Source organism: Vavraia culicis (assembly GCF_000192795.1).
Source record: "Vavraia culicis subsp. floridensis unplaced genomic scaffold supercont1.62, whole genome shotgun sequence".
NCBI lineage: Eukaryota > Fungi > Microsporidia > Pleistophoridae > Vavraia > Vavraia culicis.
The window spans coordinates 332-22,546 of record NW_007360665.1 but is presented as its reverse complement, the minus strand read 5'-3'; the positions used below and the strand labels follow the sequence as shown (position 1 = coordinate 22,546).

Here is a 22,215-nt window from a genome sequence, read left to right as displayed (position 1 = left end):
GTTACTTTCGTTTAACGCCTCACTGCACCTTCTCATCAACATGCGTGGCACTACGCACATCTCGAACCATTTTCGTTGTTAATGCGTGGTTGCACTCATTTTTAAAAAATTAGGCTTTGCCCCCTTAAAATGGAAGTTAAGCATAAACGTATAAAAAATTTTAGAACGAATGAGCCGGAAAGAGAAGATGAGCACAAAAATGTGGAGAGCATGAATGGCACAGCGGGTGATTGTGGTGAGGAGAAAGCGCTGATGAGCTGCGATAGCAGGGAGCGGGGAGCACCGATTAATGCGGATGATCACAACGAAGATGAAAATAAGGGCAGTGCAGGAAAAGATGAAAAGATGCGGTGCATTAACACCGAGCATGAACAAAAAGGGAACGGGCAGCACGCCGTGGCACGTAGTTCTACGGTGCTGGTGCACTTTTATAGCGCACTTCGCTGTTTTGCACGTATTGCCCTGTTCATCACCTACCACTTGATCGTGCACGTGGTTCTTCTGCCGTGCGTAGCACTGCGGTACTTCATCGTTACGTCCCTGCTGGTAAAATTAGCGGTGCACTGCGTACGGCTGGAAAGAATTGGTAAGGACCGGTATTTGCAGAACGAGTACTTGTGCGTGTTGGGGAGGGGAGAGAGCGGTAGGAGATGGTGCAAGGGAATGGTAGGGACTGTGGTGTACGTGTTGTACACGTTTGTTAGGGATTACGGGGCGTTGTTTTGTTCTAAGGGGCGTAGGGTGGAGTGTGAGGGAGATGGGCGTAAAATGAAAAGAGAAATGAACAACGAATGCAGCAGCAGTTCTAAAGGAGAGATAGAAACGTGCGATGAGGGAAAGAGCAGCAAAAAAATAAAACGTAAAAATAGAAAAGACAACGGACCTGTGATGGGAAAAAGAAACGATGAGGAGCGTAAAAGCACCAGGAAAAGGAGCCGTACCGTGAAGGAGAGGTGCAAGGTAAAACAAAAGGAGAGTCGAGTGCATAAATTCATGTACAGCATAAATGATCTAATTCACAAAACACTGGCAGGAAAGAGCAACAATACGTTCTGCTGCACCGTGATTTACAACCTAAGGGATGACATCGTTGATGCCCTTTACGTTTTACACTTGCCCTATTTCGTTGGCCAGCTCGTTCTTTTCGTTTTGCTGCATTCAAAGGTACCGGGCATGGTTCAGCGCACAAATATTTTTAGCGGCATGGCACTCGCCCCATCCGTAAAGCACGTGCTATCGTACGTGCTGGGGTCATTGATCGTGCGTAGCAGCGGTGTACTGCTCGTTCTCTCCATCGATGTGCTCAATGCGCTGATCATCAACGCGTACACGAGCGTAGTCAACAACGCTATTTACAACGTGGTGCTCTTCGCCATTGATAGCACGTGGTTGAGGTGCTCTGCCAATTTCGTATGTCTTCTGCTCTTCGAGCAAAACTGCCTTAATTTCTGCAATTTAAGCATGATTGATTTCATCATGCATGAAATCAAGAATAATGATTTTAAAGGGCAATTTATGGCCAAAATAAGGTTTGTTTATGCATTAATGCAATGCATTAAGCAACGAACCGCTAGAACGTTTAATCATGCGGGGCATAGCAATTGGTACGGTAGCACCTACACCGGTGAACAGACAGGAAGTGCCGCTGATCGCGTTACCGACACAGCCGCAGAAGAGTGCAGCACTGCCCTTTCCTTTTCAGAGCAGGAAAGCGCCGATGAGTACGAAGTATTTGGACATGGAGGCAGCATTGATGGCTTCTTTACTGCCATTGACAGCGCATCATACGTACGTGATGAGGGTGGCTGTGCCAATGACAGCGCACCGCACATATTTGGTAAGAAAAGCCATTCTATCGGCAAAGCGCTCCTCGTAAAGCATTGCTCCATTCTTCATGCATTGCATAAACACTTAATAACAACCAAGCAGTGCACCCGTTACGCCCCCTTATTCGTACTTTCAACCGTTTTACTGCTCGTTCTCCGCCATAACAATTTACTTACCCTTAACAATGCATTATTCGCCGTTTGTACGCTTCTTTTCCTCAACAGGATGCATGAATTGAACATAAAATATTTTTTGGTACTGTTAATGCTTGTGATGAGCGGAGTAAGGGCTAGTACGAGTGTTTTTGTTGTTTATTGGGTGGTGCGCGCTAAGAAAAGGATGGTGAACTGAATGGAAAGGGTGTATACGAGGAGTAGCACGGTGTTTGAATGGATGTTGATCATACCATGGGATCACCTGACCATCAACATACGAAAATAATCTGCTACTCGTTTTGAACGGTTGATCATTCATTGTGAAGGGTTAGTCACAGGTACGTGAGCAGAGCACCCCTAAACATGACTGTTCCTACCATTCAATTACGTACGTACAGCCCTCAATTAAGAATTTTCACGGTGCTGATCTGAGGGCGTAGTGGTGTAAACTACGAATAGCAATGCATTGCTGTTCTTGTTCTGGTGGGATGGGTGTTTGAAGCATTCATGCGCATTAAAAGTGCTTCTTTCTTTTATTTCGGTGGGCTCTTTGCTTTGCCTAGCAGTGCGGGTGCTTGCCACAGCGTGAGGCTTGTTCTGCAACTTGGCAGGGTTATTTTACCGGTATTACCATGCCCTGCTCACAATTCCTAGTTTACACGTAATGCTTTGCTACTGCCCTCAATCACTGGTGTTGTTACGTTGTGTTTTAACACCTCTTCCTGCCAATCACCACTCGTATTGTTCGGTCACCGGTGTTGCCACGCCTTGTCCTTTTTACCGCCACTGAACCGTTCCTTGGTGCTTTTTGCATGCTATGAATAGCCCACGAGCACGTTTATACTTTCTGAGAGCAGGAAAGGGCAGACTGCTCGTTTGTCTTAAAGCAAACAATTGATGGGCGCATGAACAGACAAGTGTATTTTTATGCGCAGCATGAATAAATAACTGCGGAAATACGTTCTAGAAGAACGTATTCATCGTACAACAGGGCATTCATTACGAAAACCCTTGACACACTTAAATTGTTCGAATGGGCGATCATCAAGGTGTCATACAGAGAATTGATAGACGTATCATTTTCGAATGAATGCGCTCGCTCCGCTGCTAATCCGCATTTAAGTCTCTTTTCGGTGATCAAGGCACAGAATACGTTCTAACTAAAATTTACGTTTTTATGCGTGATGCACTCTAAAAATGATATTTAGCAAGTGCTCTACGCATAAGCGGTAGAACAGCACGCTGAGGAGCAACTCGTGCCGTGCATCGATTGCATTTGGGAGCGACCTGGCGAGCGTGCTATGCTCTGTCTGAGCACTCCCATCGTTTACAAGACGTATCTACGCCATGAAACGTGAGAATACCGCTTAATGCTTGGTACGCTCTTTCCGGTGCATCGCCGGGTGGCAAGCAAAGCATGACACGCTCATCTCAAGCGGCCTGTACAACGAGCAAAAGCATTCGTCCGTAGCGTGCTGCTCATTCATGCGTTTAATAATTATTAAATGCCTTTATTTTCAAAAAGAACGAAAACTGTGAGAGGTGCTGATGCTTAGGGTGCACTGTGATAATATGGTAGGACCATGATAGGTGCGCTGTACCGTATGTAAAATATGAGTGCGAGGGTACGAGCGTGGTGCATGAAATGTGAACAAGGATGGAAATGAAGGAGAACGAGCAAAATAGAAATACGGGGTGAAAAGGGGCAGGGCCGGAGGGGGGAAGGTTAAATAAAAATGTAAAACATAAAAGGAAAACATAAAAGGAAAACATAAAAGGAAAACATAAAAGGAAAACATAAAAGGAAAACATAAAAGGAAAACATAAAAGCAAAGCATAAAAGGAAAAGTGTTGCGACTTACCATTTTTCCTTTTTGATCCTACCATTTCTAAATGCTCATTTTCCTTGTCAAAACCACGTTTATTCATGCTTTCACTATCGGCATCGCTATCAGAGCGTGTTGATGGTTCGTGCGTAAGCGAGTAACACACGATAACAATGCTGATCCATAAAAAACTTTCTGCTTCGTACGTTGCCATACATGCTCATCCTGATGGTGGAACGTGCCTATGCTGCATTTTCACGGTTTATGCGAATTACTCTTTTTTTTGCGACCAACAATTTTAGCGCTAGTGTATAACAAGCATTCGTAAGTATTAAACCAGGTTCTTTACACAACACAATCTTCCGATCTTGATCATAAAACCGTTCAATCACTTTTATGTTGCGCTTTATCAGTCCATTAAGATTAACATGATCTGCTCTGTTCCGATATATTGCTGTACAAGGCGTTTAGCATGAAAAAATAAGCTTATTTATATCCATTCTAAGTATTATGCATAAATGGAAAAGCTTTTCAAAGATATAAATATTCGTGCATGTCACAGAACAACGGCATGCAACGCCACTTATCATCACTTAGACATATTTATCGTGTCACTCTGCGCAAAGTTCTGTCATGTGGCCTTTACGATGTGTACAAGGAATTCATATCTACAAAAACATGAAGAATCACTCATTTATTTAAAACGCGGCCGGAGGGGTGCTAACAACAATTTGATGTCAGCCTGCTACAATCATGCAAACAAGCACCAAAGCACGAATATGGGAGGTGGAATCAACAGCGAGAATGCTGGTGATTACGAATAAATTGCTAAAAAAGGAAAAGAGAAGAGAAAGACCAAAAAGTCTTCGGTCCGACTGAAGAGCAATAAAATGGTATCAAGAAGGGGAAGAAAAAAGAAAATGTGGAACAACGGTTCGTGTGTCACATACGCGGTGAGAAAAGAACACGCTGAAGATGAGAACAGGCACGGTCCAGACAAGAAGTTTAGAGACAAATGGTACCGGCGAAGCGATGCAGTTGCACGCTATGCGGAGAGGTACAAAGGTGGTTACAGCGCATACTACGGCTGCTACAATTACGATAATGACATGAGGTGTGATTGTGCGAGAGGTTCTGGGGAGAGTGCTAGAGGGAAGGGCTGCGGTTCTAAATACGTGGTTGCTGATCGGACGATAAGAAATGACACCATCAATTACGAGGATGCTGATAAGAATCGATTTATGTCTCGGAATGGCTGTGAAACGGGATACATGGCTCATTCACCCTTTGAAAATGGAAAAGAGTTCAATCACAGGAAACGAAGCGGGCATGTTGGCAGGGAAGGTGCATGTTCAGATTATGAGAGGTATGGACTGTACGAAGAAGAGGATAGACCGGACAGAGGCACACTCGATATGTACCACGAACGGTGCTCCGACAAAGGAGACATCGCAGAGAAAGGTAGCCCGTACCGTGAACAATGTCCTTCTAACGAGCAGTATTATCTACGAGGTAAGGACTCGTTGCACAGAAACGTAGAAAATGGTTCTCCAACTTATCGCTCCACGGAGCGCTCATTCAGCAAAGAAGAGCCCCATGGTGCAGGGTATCGAATCGGTGAACAGCGGCCATGCAATACGAAGGACCATGTCACAAATTCGTATGAATGTGCCTGTCGTAATCACAGTTATGAAGTGGATGGTCGACCGTCTGAGAATCACTCAACGAGCTACTACTGTGAAGATGCCGATTCTTTGGGCAGCAACGATTTTAGAACACAGTCTGAGAATGTGCATGGAAGGGTTTTATCCGCTCGTTCGAATAGAGACTCGTTATACCCTGCACGCTCAAGGGAACCGTCTTCAAGCAGCACATACACACGCACGCCTAGGAGTACGGCCAAAAGCGGTGGGCACTCTTCGCGTGGGAAGGAGACTCTTTATCGTTACCTGAACGACGACACGCCCAAATTCTCGGTTAACAATGAGCTGTACAAAACAAGGGAGGAGATGGGCGATAGCGTAGCACATACCGAGGGAGACTGTGATCCATGCCAAAACCGCAGGTCAGACCATGGAAATAGTGTCGACCGTGTGCATGGTGCAGGATACATGGGCAGAGCGAGATGTGCGTCTGACCTCAGTCACAGCGAGGAGTACGATGGCATGCGCAACGGAGAGTACGAGTCTTACAGAGGAGTGCACACCGGTGAAGATTCCTTTCTTGAGTACAGTTCTTTATCCAAGGATCCCTATCATAGCTCTCCCTTCTCCATGGACCAGGTCATGGCCGTTTGCAGTGGAGCATTTCAATGCATACGTTGCAAATTTTATTTTAAGCGGCTGAGCACCCTTAAAATACACATGATATCACATTTGAAACGGGCGAACTTCTTTAACTGCACACGGTGCAATTTAGCGTACAAGTCGTGCAGCCTGGTAAAAAAGCATTGTTTAAAGGAACACAATGAGATCGTACTTGATGTTAAGTACAGCGAGCTCAGAATATTTGTTGCGTTTCTTTCGATATTCCGCGAGTTTTACAATCCGTTTGTGGACAGTTTTTGCTTAAACTGCTTTACCTACCCGAAGAGCCTCAACTTGCACCCCTGTAAAGGAAGGTACGCCAAAGAAAAGACATGCATGCTGTGTGGTGATAGTACAGACAGTGTAAGAAAGCACATCCTTGGTGGGGTATGCCAGTGGAGAGTAGAGTATGAATTTAAGTAATCTATGACTCAGAGCGGTTGCACCACCCTTGGAGGGTGGCGTACGATGCTTATCATGCCATTGTTTTAGTTAAAATTTTAGATTGGGAGTTTTTACCAGGAGCAATTCAACAAAATGGTTCTGTGGTGCATTTGAGCTGTTCTAAAACCGTGCTGAGCCTTTCTTGTCGTTATTGTGAGTTACGGTTTGTTTGTGGTCAGCTGCACAGCTGCTGTATGACTAAATTAAGTTCAGGAGTTGCGGTGTATAGGGCGTAGTTACAGCACGTGGAAGCATTGCAGGTCATTTATTTGGATGTGCTTGGCTGGGATTATGCGGTTGCGATGCCAACTAATGCTCTGTGGGACGAGCGCGACTGCACCGCTGTGCTCCTTTTATAGCCTATGCCATGGCACTCACGTCAAGGAACCGGTGTTATGCACAGCTACTTTGATACTAAGAAGGCATCATGTTCGTGCCATGGCATTCACGAAGAAAGACCGGGCCATTCATTTCTTTTTTTTCGTTAATCCTACCCCCTGCCGATGAAAAACAACTTCCACACCCAAATCTTAAAACTGTGCCTCTCGGAGATCCTCATTCAATCCGGTTTTGAAAAAGCAACCTCAATGGCACTTTCCACGCTCACGCATCTTCTCGCCTACTACATAGGGTATCTTACCAAAAGATCTTTTGACCGTCCATTTCTCACTAAAAAGCATTTATTCGCTAACCTGTGCGATAGAGAGCGGAGCGAACTGGTGAGTTACCTTCAAGCACAGAGAAAGACGTGTGAGCGCAATCAAACAGCGCTTAATCTGCTTGAACAGCTGCGTATCATGCCGGACGAAAAAGACGAAGTGGTAGAGGAATGTGTTGAAGAGAACAAGGTGTTTAAAAAGACAAGGAATAGTAACGGAGTATCTGAAGTGCTTCACAACTTTATAAAGCAGTGCAAGCAAAGAATCGAGGAGGAGAAGGACAGGAAGGATGAGCAGGGAGACAGGGACGTGTGCGATACAGGCACGGTGTTTGACACGGTAAAAGAGCACAAGGGTATGAAAAACATGCCGCCGTTTTTTATCGATGGAAGATGTACCAACAGACTGAGAAGAGGGGCCAAGGAATATGCAGAGATGATGGAATGGAGAAGAAGCAGAGAGGATAATGGGATGGTGACTGATGAGTTGCTTTGTTTTAGCAGGAGGATGGTAGAAAAGGAATAGGGAGTGGTGGTGTTTAGAGATTTGATGAGGTTAAGGTTGGGAGGAAGAGGGTTTTTGGCAAGAAGGGATGAAGAAGGAAGGGATGAAGAAGGAAGGGGTAAAGAAGAGAAAAATTGGAAGAGGGGAATGAGGTAAGGAAATCGCTGTGAAATAACAAAGTGGTAATCAAAGTAAGATGGCTAGAAGAAGAAAAAGGTGCTGTTAGACCGATGTGCTCGTGAATGCTGTACAGAATGCTTTTTACGCACCAGAACAGAAAATATTGCATTTTTATGTTTCATCACAGCAACAGAACAGCTGTATGCACAGATAAAAATGTGGTATAAACAATTTTAAAAAATTGTTTTTGCTATTGTTGCAATTAATGGGCATTTTGATCAAAATGCGCATTCATTTATGCCTGCCGCCTGACAGATACAACCCTCTAATCCCGATGTACAGAGAAAATATTTGTTCTATGAGAAGGATGGAAATGAAACCGCACGGCGTCTTCTTTAGAAGAGCCTATGGTAGACCGATCATCAAATACGTTTCCTTTGTCGAATGTACTGCATTTATATACAAATCTCGAGAAGAAGAGTTTCTCGGGTACTTCTGGAGGCGCAAAAGCACAGCTTGCGTGTTAGGGTCAGTGCTGCGGTTGCAGCATGTCTTTCTATCGGGTCAAAGAAGTTGTGCGAGATGACGCACACGTATCCTTTGTGGACCGAAGATCGGCTGCTACGGCCGGTTCAGAAAAGTGTGTTTTCGGTGTTGCAAAAGATAATTAAACGTGCTCTCAGTAAAAAATAGTTTTATCTCAGCAATACATGCCTGATTTGAATATGCAGATTCATAATTTTGGATGTGTTTCTGCGTTAGGCAATGAATTTGTCGATTAGCCTTTTTATGCCATGCAAGCAGGTTTTTAACATGCGATCGAACTTTTCCCTGCACAGTTATCAAACATAAACAATGCAAAGATGCCGTTTAGTAATTTTGATTTTAATATTATCTATGCATCGCATGAAAATAACAAGTATAAAAGCGGATGAAAATGCATAAACATGACGTAGCACAGGCGAACCTATCGATGCGTGAAGACGAGGTAATTCATAAAGATCTCTGGTGCACATAACTAACACGCAAGGACAAATACTATGGGCCGCATTGCACGCACACTGATCAAGTTCTACGATCTGTAACGACCAAATATGCGGCAAAGTGCCATAACCAACACAATATCTGATCATAACCACGTAACACTGCAAAATTCTTAAAATGCTTTACTTACTTGTCTTTGGTAGCCGCTCATTTCCCTTCTTCATGAAGACGTATTTGTAATAAATAACGAAGAAATCTGCGTAGAGCAGGGTTTGTATTACACCCGTGGCAAGGAGCAGGTGATTAACACGGAAACCAAAGCACAGTTTAACGATCCAGTTCATGACATAGAACAGTCTGTACAGACCGAGGAAGAAAATATACTGTGAGGTAAGGGTCTCGGCCTCTCCGCTCTCCTGCAGCTGTATAAGCTGTGGAAGAATGGCAACACTCTCCAGCAGAATCGAGAAGGTATACAGGAACTCAACGAAGTAGTCTGTCAGACCGTACGTGCTCGTCTTGAGAAACACCGAGAGCACGGCACACGGCACCACAAGGTTGTACACATTGAAGGTGTCCAAGAACACATCATATGAGTAGAAGTACTTGTAACGTATCATGTAGATGAGCAGAGATTGCAAGGAAATGTAAACGACCTTCATTATGAAATTGTACACATCAAGAAGGGAGCTGAACCAAAAATGGAACAGATCTAAGTACCGCGCCATAAACACGACGAGATACAAAAACTGCGTTTTCAGGCTAAGGCCACTCACCGACTTGGTCTCACGTATTTTCTTGAACAGAATGATCATGGTGTACAGATGTACGATATCACCTGTGAATCGGAAGAGAGAATAAAGTAATTTGCCGAAATCCATTGCTCGAGGGGTAAATTTAAATCTTTTTAAAAAGGTGCGGGATGTGCAGCTCAAGAAAAAAGAACATTTGGTTTGCACTGACAAGCGTGGCTAAGCACTGATTAGAGAGAAACAGGCAAAGAAGAGAAGATGTGCCCGTATGGGGAGGGTAGGCAGTGTTAATGATGTGATAGGTGAGTAGTGTCGTACTAAGGTATAGCAGGTGATTAAATGATTGTGTAAGATGATAGAACACTGATAGGAATGGTGCAGGTGATACACGGACTGATAGAACTACTCGCAAACTACGCATTCATTCTGTGACAGGTTAAGCATTTACACGTAGAATACTTCATTTATTGCAGGGATGCTTGCTTGTAACACTCGGCTGCTGCGGTATGGTTCAGGACTCGGCGCTGTGCCACGATAAGGAGGCTAGAAAGCGTAAAAAATGTTAATCATACGATTTGCCCTGACAAGGCGCATACAGTCCAACAGAACGGTATTAGCTGCATTGTAACTTGCAGTACCACGGCAATTAATACCAAACTCACAATCTTTATTTATGCATCCTACGCTTAAAAATGAAAAGGTATCCAAGCAGCGCGCCTAATGCACACCCGATGAGCCACCGCACGGAGTACGCTATCCTGGTCATAACGACCAAATATATTTTTATCATCGTGTACCACACCAACAGGTACGTGTTCTCATCGTAGGCGTACGCCTTGTACAGCATGCTCATCGCATCAGTGATACTCCTCGTGCAGCCCAGCCCGTTTTCGTACATGTATGAGAGTGCGTAACTGCCACGTGCGGATTTGTAGAGCATGGCAGAGTAGTAGAAGGAGAACGCCTTGGTGTACGATTGCTCGGTGCCCTTGCCGTAGAAGTACGTGTCTGCAAGATCTACGAGGTGGTGTACTTGGCCCATCTGTGCAAGTTTGCTGCAATATGTGTGGAATAGCGTGTCCTGTTCAGGCACAAGATCCTTGCGTGTCTTAAGAAGGTAGAGGAGATTACTCATGCTGTTGAGACTGCCTGTTTCGCACAGGAAGAGCAGCTTATACAGGCATGGTACATACTGTCCATCCTGGTAGTCCTTCTGTGCACGGTTCTGCAGCTCAACAATGCACTCGTCAAAGTCACAGATAGGCACCATGTGAGAGACCGCAGCAGCGGTCTCTCCATTGGTCAGAAGACGCTTGGCGTACGAGAACAGCGCCGGCATGTAGGAACGCTTTACCGAACGGAGAAGATAGGAGAGACCCATGTCCTCAATTTTGTAAATGTTGCGTACGAACATGAAAAGATTGTAGTCGCCCTCGGCACTTCCCCGAGATGCCGCCTCCTCGAAGTACTTCTTAGCAAGATTCAGATCCTTGTGGCCCTCCTTCATGAAAATCTTCCCCAGGCCGTTGTAGGAGAGCGGATCGCCGTTGGCAGCACCCTGCCTGAAATAATGCATCGCCGTGCTCAGGCATTTTTGCACACCGTATCCCTCGAGGTAGAGATTGCCAAGAATGGTCATCGCCTTTGCATTGCCCGTCTCGCACAGCCTCTTCAAATTTTGTATTTCGTTTCTCGGGTCAATCTGCCCGGCAAGCACCAGGTTTATGTATGTCTCCTCAGCTTTCTTGTCCCCGCTGGTGATCAAGTTGATCAGATAATTTACCGGTGGTATGTCCTGTATCTTCTCAAACTTCATCTTGTCACGGAACTGAAAACGGTTCGTCAGGTACTTCGTTACAATGCCCTTCGCCACCTTTGAATAAACACCCGCAAGCTCAGAAACAGGTGCTGCTATTTCAAAGTTGAAAAATGCTTTGTGTGCATAAATGTGCTGAAAGAACGGGGAGTAGTTCTCGGCTGCCATCAGATAAAAATTTGCATCCTCCTCCCGGTGCAGGAGTTTCAAGAAGTAAACGTAGATAAGATCGGATGGATCACTTGCCTGCGAGATGTTCTCGTACGCTTCGTGTATTTTACCGTCAAGCACCAGGTTTTCTAAGATTGAGGCACCCAAAAGCTGAACAAACAAAAACATAAGGGCTCTCATTTTTTGGCATACATATTTTACTGCGCATTACAACCCCGTGCAGGTGTGAGCTCACAGCGATGCAGGCCAGGACTATTCGGGTGTACCTCCCATTTACGGTCCATTGCCGTGCTGATGCACGTCCATTCCAGATTTTACTTTTACTATGATTCGTATTTATCTCCCCACACCGCAACACCTGAACTGCAAACATTTCGGGTGCTAGCATTTTTTTGCACCAGGCACACCACGCGGTAAATACCGTTCTTGCATGGACAAGAACCTGTTAGAGCGATTAAAGTGGTTAGCACCGCATTGTTCGTGGTTACCGTATGCACCCGTTACCACAATGTAGCGAATTTTTGGTTTGCTTGGCGAGGAGATGGGTGAGGAGCACTTAGTGGCACCGTTCATAGACGAAGAGATAGGTGATGAGCACTTAGTGGCACCGAAATACCTTCCTAGAGCAGAATGAAGGGGTAATGAACGGCTTGCTACTGGCAAAACCAAGACCTGATGCATTTTTTACGTAAACAGATTCCGAAGCGATACGTAAGGCTCGTTTAGTATGCATCACATCCCTTGAACCGTTCATTTTGTGCCACATCGTGGTCCGCACGGACAAGAAACCGTTTTTAAAAAAATGTTCAAAACGTTTTAGTACTGAGAAAAAGGAAAGCTACTACTTCTTTGGGCTTGTTCCTGCCTTCTTATCATCACTGCTGCTACCGAACATCGATGACCAGCTGCTACCCTTGCCGCTATCATCCGATGATCCAAAGAACCAAAAGCCTAGTAAAATAAGAATAACTACCGCTACCACCACAACACATCCTACGATGATTGTTTTCTTTTTGTCAGCCATAAATTCTCGTTTCGTCTTCTTTATATACATAAAATAAAAAAGGAACGAATTTGCTGACACGTTCATTTACAGGACATAACCTCTGATCAACGGGTCATTAACCTATCACGTGGTTGCAATCAGAGTTCTGTTATTGTCTCATTTATTCTTTGCGCCATGATTAGTGTTTGTTGTGCAACAAAAGCTTAAATTGTGACGTGAGAAGCGATTGGTGCACCGGAACGTTGCTGCGAATGATTAGTGAAGTGCAAATTGGTGAGAAATGATTGCGCGTTAATTTGCGTGCACAAGCGGTCCATGACACTCTCATGAGCGGTATTTTGCTCGTTGAACACATGCTTGCGAATCAGAGGCCGTTCAGGCCATGGTAGGGAGAGTCGATGTGAGGTGTACTACAGCTCATCAAGAAAAGACGACAGAATATTCTAACGAAACAATAAGTTTGCCTGTCCGTGCTGCTCAGGACATGCTCCCCTGTCTCATGCTGATCATTGCCACAGCACTCTTTATATGAGTATACCTCCACTTTCATCCGTAGCAGCAGCGATGAAACAGTTCCTCCGTTCAAAAGCTGAGAACGTTTTTGAAGCGCTGACTGGATGGTGAACAGTGCTGTGATTACAAGCAGGACCTGCTCTGATGCCTAACCATGTTTTGTAACGCATATTTATGATTTCTCGGTCTATGACCCTGTTATAATAAAAAGGTTCTCATCTGCGTGCATATCACAGCAACCTGTGGTACCACGCAGGTACTCCCATCCCATTGCAAAAAACGAATTATTTTCGATAGCTTTTGATGTGTGGAAGGCGAGCAAAAAAAGACTATTTTAGGAAAATACCTTCAATTATTCTTTTAGGAGCTTAAACGAAGATGAAAGAACAATTGGCAGGATATGACAGGACAGCACTGACATAAAAAGATACGTAATAGAACAAAAATGCACTTGCTCAGGCAGTGCTGCGTAAGGTATCAAATACATCTTTGTTGGTAAAACGAGCAAACGAAACGATGCGCATGGTGTATCGGCTGTTATACCAACCGTGCTGTTCCTATCCGAACCGGCAATTACCTTTGAACGATTGCAAGTACGGATAGTCGTAGAAAGTGCTGCTCGATCAGAAAGCGTGCTCTTACTTTACCGATGCAGTTGCTGCAAGAAGGCGTTCTATCTACCGTTGACGCGAGAGGTGCATGTTCCACTCTGATAGATCCTTCCATATCACGGATTGTTGCTGTTTAAGGAGAATATTTTAGGAAGCGTTGACATGAAGGGATGGCAAGATTAGTGAAAATAGTTAAGCGTGCATTCGGTGAAAAGGCACATATTTACGATTGAGTGCCCTTTACACGGCAATAATGACTGATAGTGCGAATCTGCGCTCTATTTTTGTTTTTGCTTCATCACCACCAATCATTCTGAGGTGTGTGATATTTCTGGAATATGAAAGCATGTTAAAGGAATGTAATTGGAATTGAAGATGCAACGAAGTTTATAGGAACAAGAAAAGGGGTACGCAGGATTGTTGAGGTGCTGTAGATTGATTGATCAAGCGGAGACGAACAATCTGAGGGGTGTTCATCACTTCTGTGAAATACGTTTGTTTTCATACCGCGATGTTCCGTAGAAAGTACTTTGCGATTGCTCACCGCGGAGAGGGGGATCGGCCTCAAATCATAGAATGCTTGTATGGTGCTCTGAAAATGACCGTGCAATCACAAACACAGTGTTCACCGTAGGATGTACCTGCACGCCGTATGCTTCATTTTTAGATCGGTTATCCTCGAATAACAGCAACTCTGACCAATCACTTCAAACCAGAGGCAAGTTATTTCCACCATTCTCTTCATTGCGGTACCGCTGAGCATTGGTGCAGCAGCTTGACCAAGGTGCCAAAATATACTTTCATTGATTTGAATTTTATTGATTCATGTCCTTGAAGCGATGGAAATTCTGTTCAGAACGAAGGCGCTCCCAGTTTTTTGCCATAGGTTGCCCTGGCACGATGGCGCTGGAATGAGCGAACCGTTGTGTTTATATGCTATCCTTGGTATCTCAGAGCGCAACTCAGAAAAGGTAGTTGTAGGACCTATCACTGCATTTTATTTAATTAACCACATTACAATTCAACTGCATCGTGAATACCTTTCGTTGCGGGCAAGCCGTGTTTTTGTCCCCAACGTAACCTGCTCGAATGACCAAGACATCAAATTGATCTGTGAACGGCGTTCAAACACTACGCACAGCATTAAGAACGGGCACTACGCTTGAACTGCTCCTCCTTCTCTTCGAACTGCTCTTCCTTCTCTTCGTACGCGCGCAGTATGTCTTCTTTCTCTTTAATACCGTTCAAATACTCGGTTAACGCATTCTCATCCTCTATCTCGTTGACAAATCCACTCGCTTGATCAATGCAGAACTGCAGGTACCCCAGCACGTCCTCGCTATACTCCAGTACCTGGTACTCAATGAGAGACTCTCTCTCTATAAAACTGTACAGCACCCTGAAGAGCAGAGGGTACTCCCCAACCCTGAGATTCAGCTCAACAAGGTTGCTTAATCTGCCGATCAGCCGTATGCTGCCCAAAAGATCCAACTTGGTAAAAACGTTTACCTGCGAATTATTGAGCGTTACCATCGTTTGCATCGTAACAAAATACGTGTATGACAAGCTTTCGATGCTGGCCATCGAATTTATGTCCGATAGAAACACGGTCACCAGCCTGATGCCATCCCTCTGCAACCGCAACAGCAACTTGTCAAGGACAAAAACGCTTTCTATCTGACCGGGAGTGTCTACAAGGTAGTAGCGGTCCTCATCGCAAAAGATGTTCCGCAAATTTTCGTAATCCTCCACGAACTCCTCCATGATCCTCTTCACTGCCAGATTCGGTCCTACCTCACGCTGCTTCATGTATTTTCTGGTGTCGTATTTCTGCGTAATATCAAAATCGAACTTAAAACGGTCTGTGCGCGTTTCAGCACTTTTTTCTTCGGACCGTTCACCCGCACAATTCTTTTGAGGCGGTGGCAGGTCGAGAGGCACCGAATTGCATTTTGTTTCGCACCCGTATTGCAGGCCATTCCGATCCCCTTGCCCAGGTTCAGCTGCATCACCATCGTTACGCAGGTCTCTTTCCCATCTGCCAGGATCTAAATTAACCGTGTACACGTTTCTACCCGCCAAGTACTCCTTTTTGTATTTTACGTACGTTGTCTTGCCACTTCCCGGCAGACCAATTATCAGTTCGCCGTAAATCATGGGGATGAAATAATTCACCTGCTCATGAAGTTGGAATTGCGGCGGTAAACGCGCTTTGAGCAAAACTTGGGGCGCAAGGTACAATTCGTGGTTGCACGCCATTTAGTACGAGGATGCGCGATCGATACTTAAGACTGTGCTGCGTGGCATGTTTTGCCGTTCTGGTCCGGTCCATCAGCTCGAAGCTTTTGCAAATAATGAACTGCACGATAAAGCGTTTCGTAACACACGTTACCGCACCCGGAGTGAACCTGTGGATGGGCCTGCATTCTGCCCATCGGACCAAACTTGCAGATTTTGTTTAACGCACTGCCACCAGAACAGCGGTTTGAAGAGCAAAACAGCGTTTATTGAGCCTTGCCCTACAACACCCAGTACATCATAGAAATTAACAAACACGCACCTACGAAAGTGATGAGCGCAAGAAGAACAGTCATGAACAGACCATTCCTTCGTGCATACGATTCATCATTTTTTCCTTGTTTATCGCTCATCCGTGCAAATGAACTACCGTTCTCGCTTTGTTCTGCAGTGCTCTGCGATCTTTCCGTTTCCTCGGGCTCATTGCAACCGCTGTAGCGGTGCGCTTGCGCATCAAAGTTACACGGACAGAAAAGTTGTGCGTACCGTTTATCGCTGCACGTCTTACACCGCACAAAGGCCTCTCCTCCATCCGTACAGGGATATCCTTCATTGCGACACCAGCAGCTACTCGTGTTGCAGTGCCAGAGCGCCTCCTCTTCGTTACCATAACTGAATCCTGAGCTGCACGAAAGTTTTTCAGGGCCACTCAAATGGTAATCGCAGCTGCATTCCGTACCGAAGCGCGATCGTGCACGAGTTGCGTGCAAAGTCGCACTTTCTCTCCGAGAATCTCTGCTTGGATTGGAACCGGATGCACGGCTGCCGCAGGATGTTGCTACGGGTAAACGTTTGTGTACGGTTTGTGCCCTTTTGCCGCTCTCGTCCGGTACGTGTCCTTCTAAATCGGTAATGGGTAAATCCTGGCAGGTACTTCTTTTCTGGGCATGATCAACGGCTGCACCACGCAAAACCAGTCGGTGTTTACACTGCGCATGATTTGTGCTGGGATTGCGGTGGCAGTCCTCTTCGTTACCGCTCGTAGCGTTTGCTACGCATGGACCGATTTCTTTACACGATGCTCTGCTCAAAATTTTCGTTATTTTACGAGGATCGCAGCCCACGGCTCTACGAACGGTTTTATCTTCAGGAACAACGCCATGCAAATCGCTTCTATGTCGTCCTACCGTGCCATTCCCGTGACCGATACGGCTCGGTACATCATTTTCATTGCCCATCACTTCTCCATGTTCTGTTGGAGATAGCGTGTCGCATTTCCCTTTATTACGTGGTACAGGCGGATTGGCATCCTTTCGCAAGCGATGACCGTTTTTGACCACGTAGTCTTCGTATGATGTGCTGTGCTCGCACGGCCCAGGAACCGGTGGAGTGCTTTCAACCCTTTCCTTTAACACCTGTGCGTTTGAACGGACCACATTCTGCGGTCTGCAGTCATCACGAAGGGTGTTCCTTGCTCCTAGCCGCTGGCGTAACGCACCATTTTTGTTGACCTGCGCAGCTCTTGCGGCACCGGTACCGTTAAACGTTGCATGCGGTGTTGGTTCGGAGCATCGTTTCGTCGTGCAGTCATCCTGGCACTGATTATGTTTCTTTTCAGCAAGAGGATCATCAGCATAGACACCGGTGTATTCTGCAGGGGATGGAGAGCCATCCTCAGAATCGCTGTTATTTCCAGTCATACTGCCACAGGAATGGTCTGAGTCCTTGTCTTTTTCTTTGCCGTGGTGCGCAGGACCTTCCTCGTTGTCTGTGGCTAAAAGGCAAGGAACTCCTGTGATGCCGCCTGAGGACCGCTTCTCTGCGTGGAGGCCCGCCAAAGCACCTCCTGCTTCGCTTTCTGCAGTGCATGCCTTATCGCACAAATCATTGGCGCTGTTGATAGCTTGATGCACAGCTACCCACCCACCACACTCGCTATATCCGTGTGTGTCTCTGCTTTCTAAGGCATTTATCGATTCGTGTGTGGCCCTCGGCACAGGATCGGGCATTCCACCTCGATCTGCAAGTGAATGGCCAACATTGGTGCGAGACAGCTGAGGGTTTGGCGCAACAATGCGCAAAATCGCACAGAAAACGCCCAAATTATCACTCGGGTGCTGGAACGATTCATTGCGTGCATTTTCACCACACACCATGGAATGGTACTTTGATCTGTTACGAACGGCCCCTCTCAAGGTTGAGCTAACATCGGTAGCAGGGATATGACCGATGCACAGCGTGCAATCACTGCAATTCGATGCCCTGTAGCCCTCGTTAATGCACTTTTCCATGAACGACACCATTCCTTGGTCCATGGGCGGCATGCGATCTAAACTGCGGCCAGAACAACCAACCAAGCCGTACATTTCGAGTGCAACACCCGCATGCATCGGATGCTCGCGGTAGAATTCGAATTTTGCTACGACTGCACGTTGAGCATCTTTATCGGCTTGGTTGGTGCCCAAGTGAGAGGGCGCGGTCCTCAGCGCTACTATGGCACAGGTCAATCCACTCAACGGCGGGCCATGCGCAATCTCCTCCAAGCTCTTCGGCCACTCGCCAAGAATTGATTTCGATACATCGTGCCAGTGAGCCATGCCCGCATCGGTGCTGCAGACTGAGAAAAAATTTTCACGCGCGCTAAAACACTCGGGTACCACTGAGGCGTGCACGCTTGGTGCCGTTGTACCCGGTGTTATCTCTGCATGTGCCTGGTCATGAAGTGAGCTACAACGGCTCACCGTGCGTTCGTAAACCGTACCCGGTGTTATCTCTGCATGTGCCTGGTCATGAAGTGAGCTACAACGGCTCACCGTGCGTTCATTCGGGCACTCCCCGCTGTCATCCGATTTGATGTGCTCATCAAGACCAGCCGTTTCTGTGAGCTCAGCAACCGTAATAGCCGCGATACCGTCATCTTCTCCTGGTGGACGTACGTAGGTTTTAAAGGTGTAATGCAGAATTATTTGGTGAGTTATGATGAAATAGGATGGCGGTGCATGACGGTGAAGGCTGTGCAAATGCTCTGCCTTCGATACTACACGTGGGCACGCGTTCGTGTTGATGCTTTCTGCCCGATCATTTACGTTGCTCCTACCATCCTGGTTAGGATACGTAAACGGTTTTGCTGGTTCAGCACACAGAGGGTCATCACCGGTGATCCCATCCCGAGCAGCCCATGCAATTGCTAGGTGAGTTTGCTCAGCGGTTGCCGGTGTGCTCCGCGCTGCATGCTTGGCCAACCGTTGCGATGGGCCCGGCACGCGTTGATGATCGCTTGCCGTTCTACCTCTGGTGCACCGATCCGAATTTTTGATTGGTACGTCCGGGTTGGCAAGAGATACGAATTTCGTGTCATTTGATCGGAGCACTTTGCCTGTGCCAGCCCAAACTAATTTGTTTACGCGCTCATTGCGCTTTCTTAATGCGCTGTTCGTCTCTGTGCACTGCGTAGACACCGTATATTGGCCATTGAATTTACACCCGTGCTTCTTCAGCGATTGAGGCCCGGCATATGTGCGCACAAACCCAAGACCGATAAACTGCCCCGCATCATCCCGCACACTTCCACCGCCTGCCAGCTGCACCATACCATCCTGTACGTTCCTCTCAACCTGCATTAACTCAAACCTGTTGAAATTGCTAGCGAATGCCCTCAGTTTTTCTTCGAAGTTCTGATAGAACTTTGCGTTCGTGGACCAAAACCGTACTTCATCACCCCTTAAGTTCATTATAGGACCATCGTTCGCAGAGCCTGACCAATTTTTCAGAATTTCAATGAGAATCGCGTTGCAAAGCTCCAGTACCTCATGTGATGGCATCCTATCCCTGCGTTGATGCTTCTCCTCCATCAATTCGTGTATTCTAAACCTGAAATAGCCGCTTAGTGTCGGCGTTCGAAAGTTGTTCTCTAAACCGAAGACCTTAGCCTGGCTGATGAATGCAAGCAGTCGATTTGAGTAGCACCTCAAAATATACCCGGCATTCGCAAGATGTGGAAGAGCCTGCGGGTGCTTAGAGACTGCCTCATAAAATTGTTTTGGGCTAAGTTGATGCTGACACGTGTGCAAGAACCTCTGTTCGTTTGTAGTACAAGTACCGTGTTCATTATTTTTGCACAGACTCAAATTTGTTTCGGTAGCTGGCAGCTCGTTCGTAGCACTTAACATGCTTCTTCCTAGCAGGTACCAAATGCGTAAGCAGACTAGGCCTGTCCATGGTTTCATGTTGCGTTCAAATAAATCGTATTTTATAGTTTATTATATTGGAAGTTAATTATGAATGAGTTGATGGACATGTTAAATTTGGTTTGTCATAACGTGACGTGAGTGATGTTCGGCAGCTCTATTTTTGGGCTTGTCCAAGTGTTTGATCTGCGGAATTGCCTCGTATGAATGCGTTCTATGCGCTCGGTACATGGTGAACCGGAGTTGGTGTATCGTTCGAATTGATCAGACCGGTTGTGATATGACATAAGAATATTTTATATTTTTGATCTGTGCTTGAATTACCGAATACTGATGTTTTATTTACCACCTCAATCAAAGAATGTTTATTTACCACCTCAATCAAGGAATGTCATGGTTAAATTGGCATGCTAGATGCGATCGCAAAGAGGAGATGAATAGGAGTGAAATATTTGTAGAAGGAACATCTATGCGTGAATCGAAGTGCGTATGCCTTTGGAACAATGAATGGGAATACGAAGAAACAGAGCATGCAATTTGATCCGGGCGTAGTTATCGATTTTGAATGTATAAAATATTTTTTTTGAATAGAGCAGCAATTGCCGTGCTAACGGTCCATCCCGTATAAGAATGATCAACATCAATGTTATGGTGAGCATTGATTGAAGGAAATGTTATGTTGCACTTACGTGCCGAGCTGAGTGCAAAAACGTGCGATTTAAAAAAAAAGTACTTTTTACGCTATGAATGAATAAATCCTGAGTGTACAAAAAATTGAGAACGAATTATAGGAAAGAGGTGCAGGTATTTACCCGCCAAATAACTCGGCTAGTGCCAAAATATGCGAGAGAAGTGTGTACTTCGTATAATACCGCTGATGAATTTATAAAGAACGAGATTCAAGAATGGCACTGAAGTGTGATTGCTTGACTTAAGAATGTTGTTTGTTGTCTGCCCGAGGGGTCAACACTTAGTAAATTGATTCGATGTTGAGCAAGGGATGTCCTAAAATATATAAAATAGTTGCTGATACGGCGAACCAACCTATATAATGCGTATTGTGCTGTATTGTTAAACTTGGTTAACACTTTGTAAGTACTCATCAATTGTCTGGGCTGAACAGGCTTTGAAATTAACACCGAATGTTTTTGTGTGAGAGAAAGTCTTCGTTTATGCATGAGATATAAATTGGTTTTTGATATATCAACGGATTTGAACTTATGACGGGTGATCTATGTTCATATCTGTAGCTTCTTGTCCTCTACAAGAAACTAGTACCACTGTTTCTGAATACCTTGGGGATGAGCGAAAAGACTAAATATGTGTTAAAGATCAGAGAGCAAAATTTTGATCGGTTCTATTCATAACATATTGTACATTATAGCCTGTACACATATTGAGAAGCAGATACGGATAATAAATCAAAGCATACAATGCTAGTAATCTATAGAAACGAAACGAGAAATGGAAGAGCATAGAAACAAATTTGGAACAATGAACAGATCAACTTACTGGTTGTAGAAGGGATGATAAGCGAACAGATACGATATTTTGTTTTGCCAGTAGTGCACAGAAGTGTAATTGAACAAAATATTTTGTCGGATCCGAACAAAAACATGTACGGGCACTTTACGATGAGACAAGAATAAGACGTGTGTCTGCATGAGAGTATTGTGCAAATAATGGTACAACAAAAATATTTGGAGTAAAAAAACAGGAGAAGAAAATGTGTTAGGAGTTGTATATGAATGCTGTTGTGATCTGATTTGCATTTATCTGGTGTAGATACATTTATTATGAAGTGAAACACTCTCAGAAAAAGGGGTGCGAGTAATGATACGTGGTTACATTATGTATATAAGTCATTTATTGTGTCGAAGCTGTAGCAGAAAAGCATGAAGAAGGGTATAAATGTGGTGAAGGTAAAAATAAGCATAGCAGCGAACGAAATAAGATGAACAGGAATGTGCATGGTAGAGAATCAAATAAGACAGCAGAGCAGAACAAGATAAAATCGGAAAATGAACCAATGATGGATGAATATGCTTTGATAAAAATTGATTATGAGCAGATCAGGCATGCAGGAGCACAAGAAG

At 45.2% G+C, this 22,215-nt stretch overlaps 12 protein-coding genes across 12 annotated transcripts; 6 read left to right on the top strand and 6 right to left on the bottom strand.

Annotated features, from left to right (window-relative positions):
• The first annotated feature begins 28 nt into the window (after positions 1–28).
• VCUG_02428 (uncharacterized protein) lies at positions 29–2,507 on the top strand. The gene has a single exon (XM_008077245.1). The coding sequence runs from the start codon at positions 130–132 to the stop codon at positions 2,176–2,178; it is 2,049 nt and encodes a 682-aa protein (XP_008075436.1). The 5' UTR covers positions 29–129; the 3' UTR covers positions 2,179–2,507.
• A 966-nt stretch (positions 2,508–3,473) lies between these two features.
• Positions 3,474–4,022, bottom strand: VCUG_02427 (uncharacterized protein; the record flags this gene model as incomplete). Its single annotated transcript, XM_008077244.1, has 1 exon — positions 3,474–4,022. The coding sequence occupies one exon, from the start codon at positions 4,020–4,022 to the stop codon at positions 3,474–3,476; it is 549 nt and encodes a 182-aa protein (XP_008075435.1).
• Positions 4,023–4,326: 304 nt separating this feature from the next.
• On the top strand, positions 4,327–4,632 carry VCUG_02426 (uncharacterized protein; the record flags this gene model as incomplete). Its single annotated transcript, XM_008077243.1, has 1 exon — positions 4,327–4,632. One exon carries the CDS (start codon positions 4,327–4,329, stop codon positions 4,630–4,632), a length of 306 nt encoding a protein of 101 aa, XP_008075434.1.
• A 66-nt stretch (positions 4,633–4,698) lies between these two features.
• On the top strand, positions 4,699–6,537 carry VCUG_02425 (uncharacterized protein; the record flags this gene model as incomplete). The annotated part of the gene is made up of 1 exon (XM_008077242.1): positions 4,699–6,537. One exon carries the CDS (start codon positions 4,699–4,701, stop codon positions 6,535–6,537), a length of 1,839 nt encoding a protein of 612 aa, XP_008075433.1.
• A 524-nt stretch (positions 6,538–7,061) lies between these two features.
• Positions 7,062–7,742, top strand: VCUG_02424 (uncharacterized protein; the record flags this gene model as incomplete). The annotated part of the gene is made up of 1 exon (XM_008077241.1): positions 7,062–7,742. The coding sequence occupies one exon, from the start codon at positions 7,062–7,064 to the stop codon at positions 7,740–7,742; it is 681 nt and encodes a 226-aa protein (XP_008075432.1).
• Positions 7,743–8,106: 364 nt separating this feature from the next.
• VCUG_02423 (uncharacterized protein) lies at positions 8,107–8,427 on the top strand (the record flags this gene model as incomplete). Its single annotated transcript, XM_008077240.1, has 1 exon — positions 8,107–8,427. The coding sequence occupies one exon, from the start codon at positions 8,107–8,109 to the stop codon at positions 8,425–8,427; it is 321 nt and encodes a 106-aa protein (XP_008075431.1).
• A 567-nt stretch (positions 8,428–8,994) lies between these two features.
• On the bottom strand, positions 8,995–9,706 carry VCUG_02422 (uncharacterized protein; the record flags this gene model as incomplete). The annotated part of the gene is made up of 1 exon (XM_008077239.1): positions 8,995–9,706. One exon carries the CDS (start codon positions 9,704–9,706, stop codon positions 9,008–9,010), a length of 699 nt encoding a protein of 232 aa, XP_008075430.1. The 3' UTR covers positions 8,995–9,007.
• A 521-nt stretch (positions 9,707–10,227) lies between these two features.
• Positions 10,228–11,732, bottom strand: VCUG_02421 (uncharacterized protein; the record flags this gene model as incomplete). Its single annotated transcript, XM_008077238.1, has 1 exon — positions 10,228–11,732. One exon carries the CDS (start codon positions 11,730–11,732, stop codon positions 10,245–10,247), a length of 1,488 nt encoding a protein of 495 aa, XP_008075429.1. The 3' UTR covers positions 10,228–10,244.
• Positions 11,733–14,349: 2,617 nt separating this feature from the next.
• On the top strand, positions 14,350–14,860 carry VCUG_02420 (uncharacterized protein; the record flags this gene model as incomplete). The annotated part of the gene is made up of 1 exon (XM_008077237.1): positions 14,350–14,860. Exon 1 carries the CDS (start codon positions 14,534–14,536, stop codon positions 14,858–14,860), a length of 327 nt encoding a protein of 108 aa, XP_008075428.1. The 5' UTR covers positions 14,350–14,533.
• On the bottom strand, positions 14,838–15,953 carry VCUG_02419 (uncharacterized protein; the record flags this gene model as incomplete). The annotated part of the gene is made up of 1 exon (XM_008077236.1): positions 14,838–15,953. One exon carries the CDS (start codon positions 15,951–15,953, stop codon positions 14,838–14,840), a length of 1,116 nt encoding a protein of 371 aa, XP_008075427.1.
• A 260-nt stretch (positions 15,954–16,213) lies between these two features.
• On the bottom strand, positions 16,214–20,158 carry VCUG_02418 (uncharacterized protein; the record flags this gene model as incomplete). Its single annotated transcript, XM_008077235.1, has 1 exon — positions 16,214–20,158. The coding sequence occupies one exon, from the start codon at positions 20,156–20,158 to the stop codon at positions 16,214–16,216; it is 3,945 nt and encodes a 1,314-aa protein (XP_008075426.1).
• A 1,405-nt stretch (positions 20,159–21,563) lies between these two features.
• VCUG_02417 (uncharacterized protein) lies at positions 21,564–21,737 on the bottom strand (the record flags this gene model as incomplete). Its single annotated transcript, XM_008077234.1, has 1 exon — positions 21,564–21,737. The coding sequence occupies one exon, from the start codon at positions 21,735–21,737 to the stop codon at positions 21,564–21,566; it is 174 nt and encodes a 57-aa protein (XP_008075425.1).
• Between the last annotated feature and the right edge of the window lie 478 nt (positions 21,738–22,215).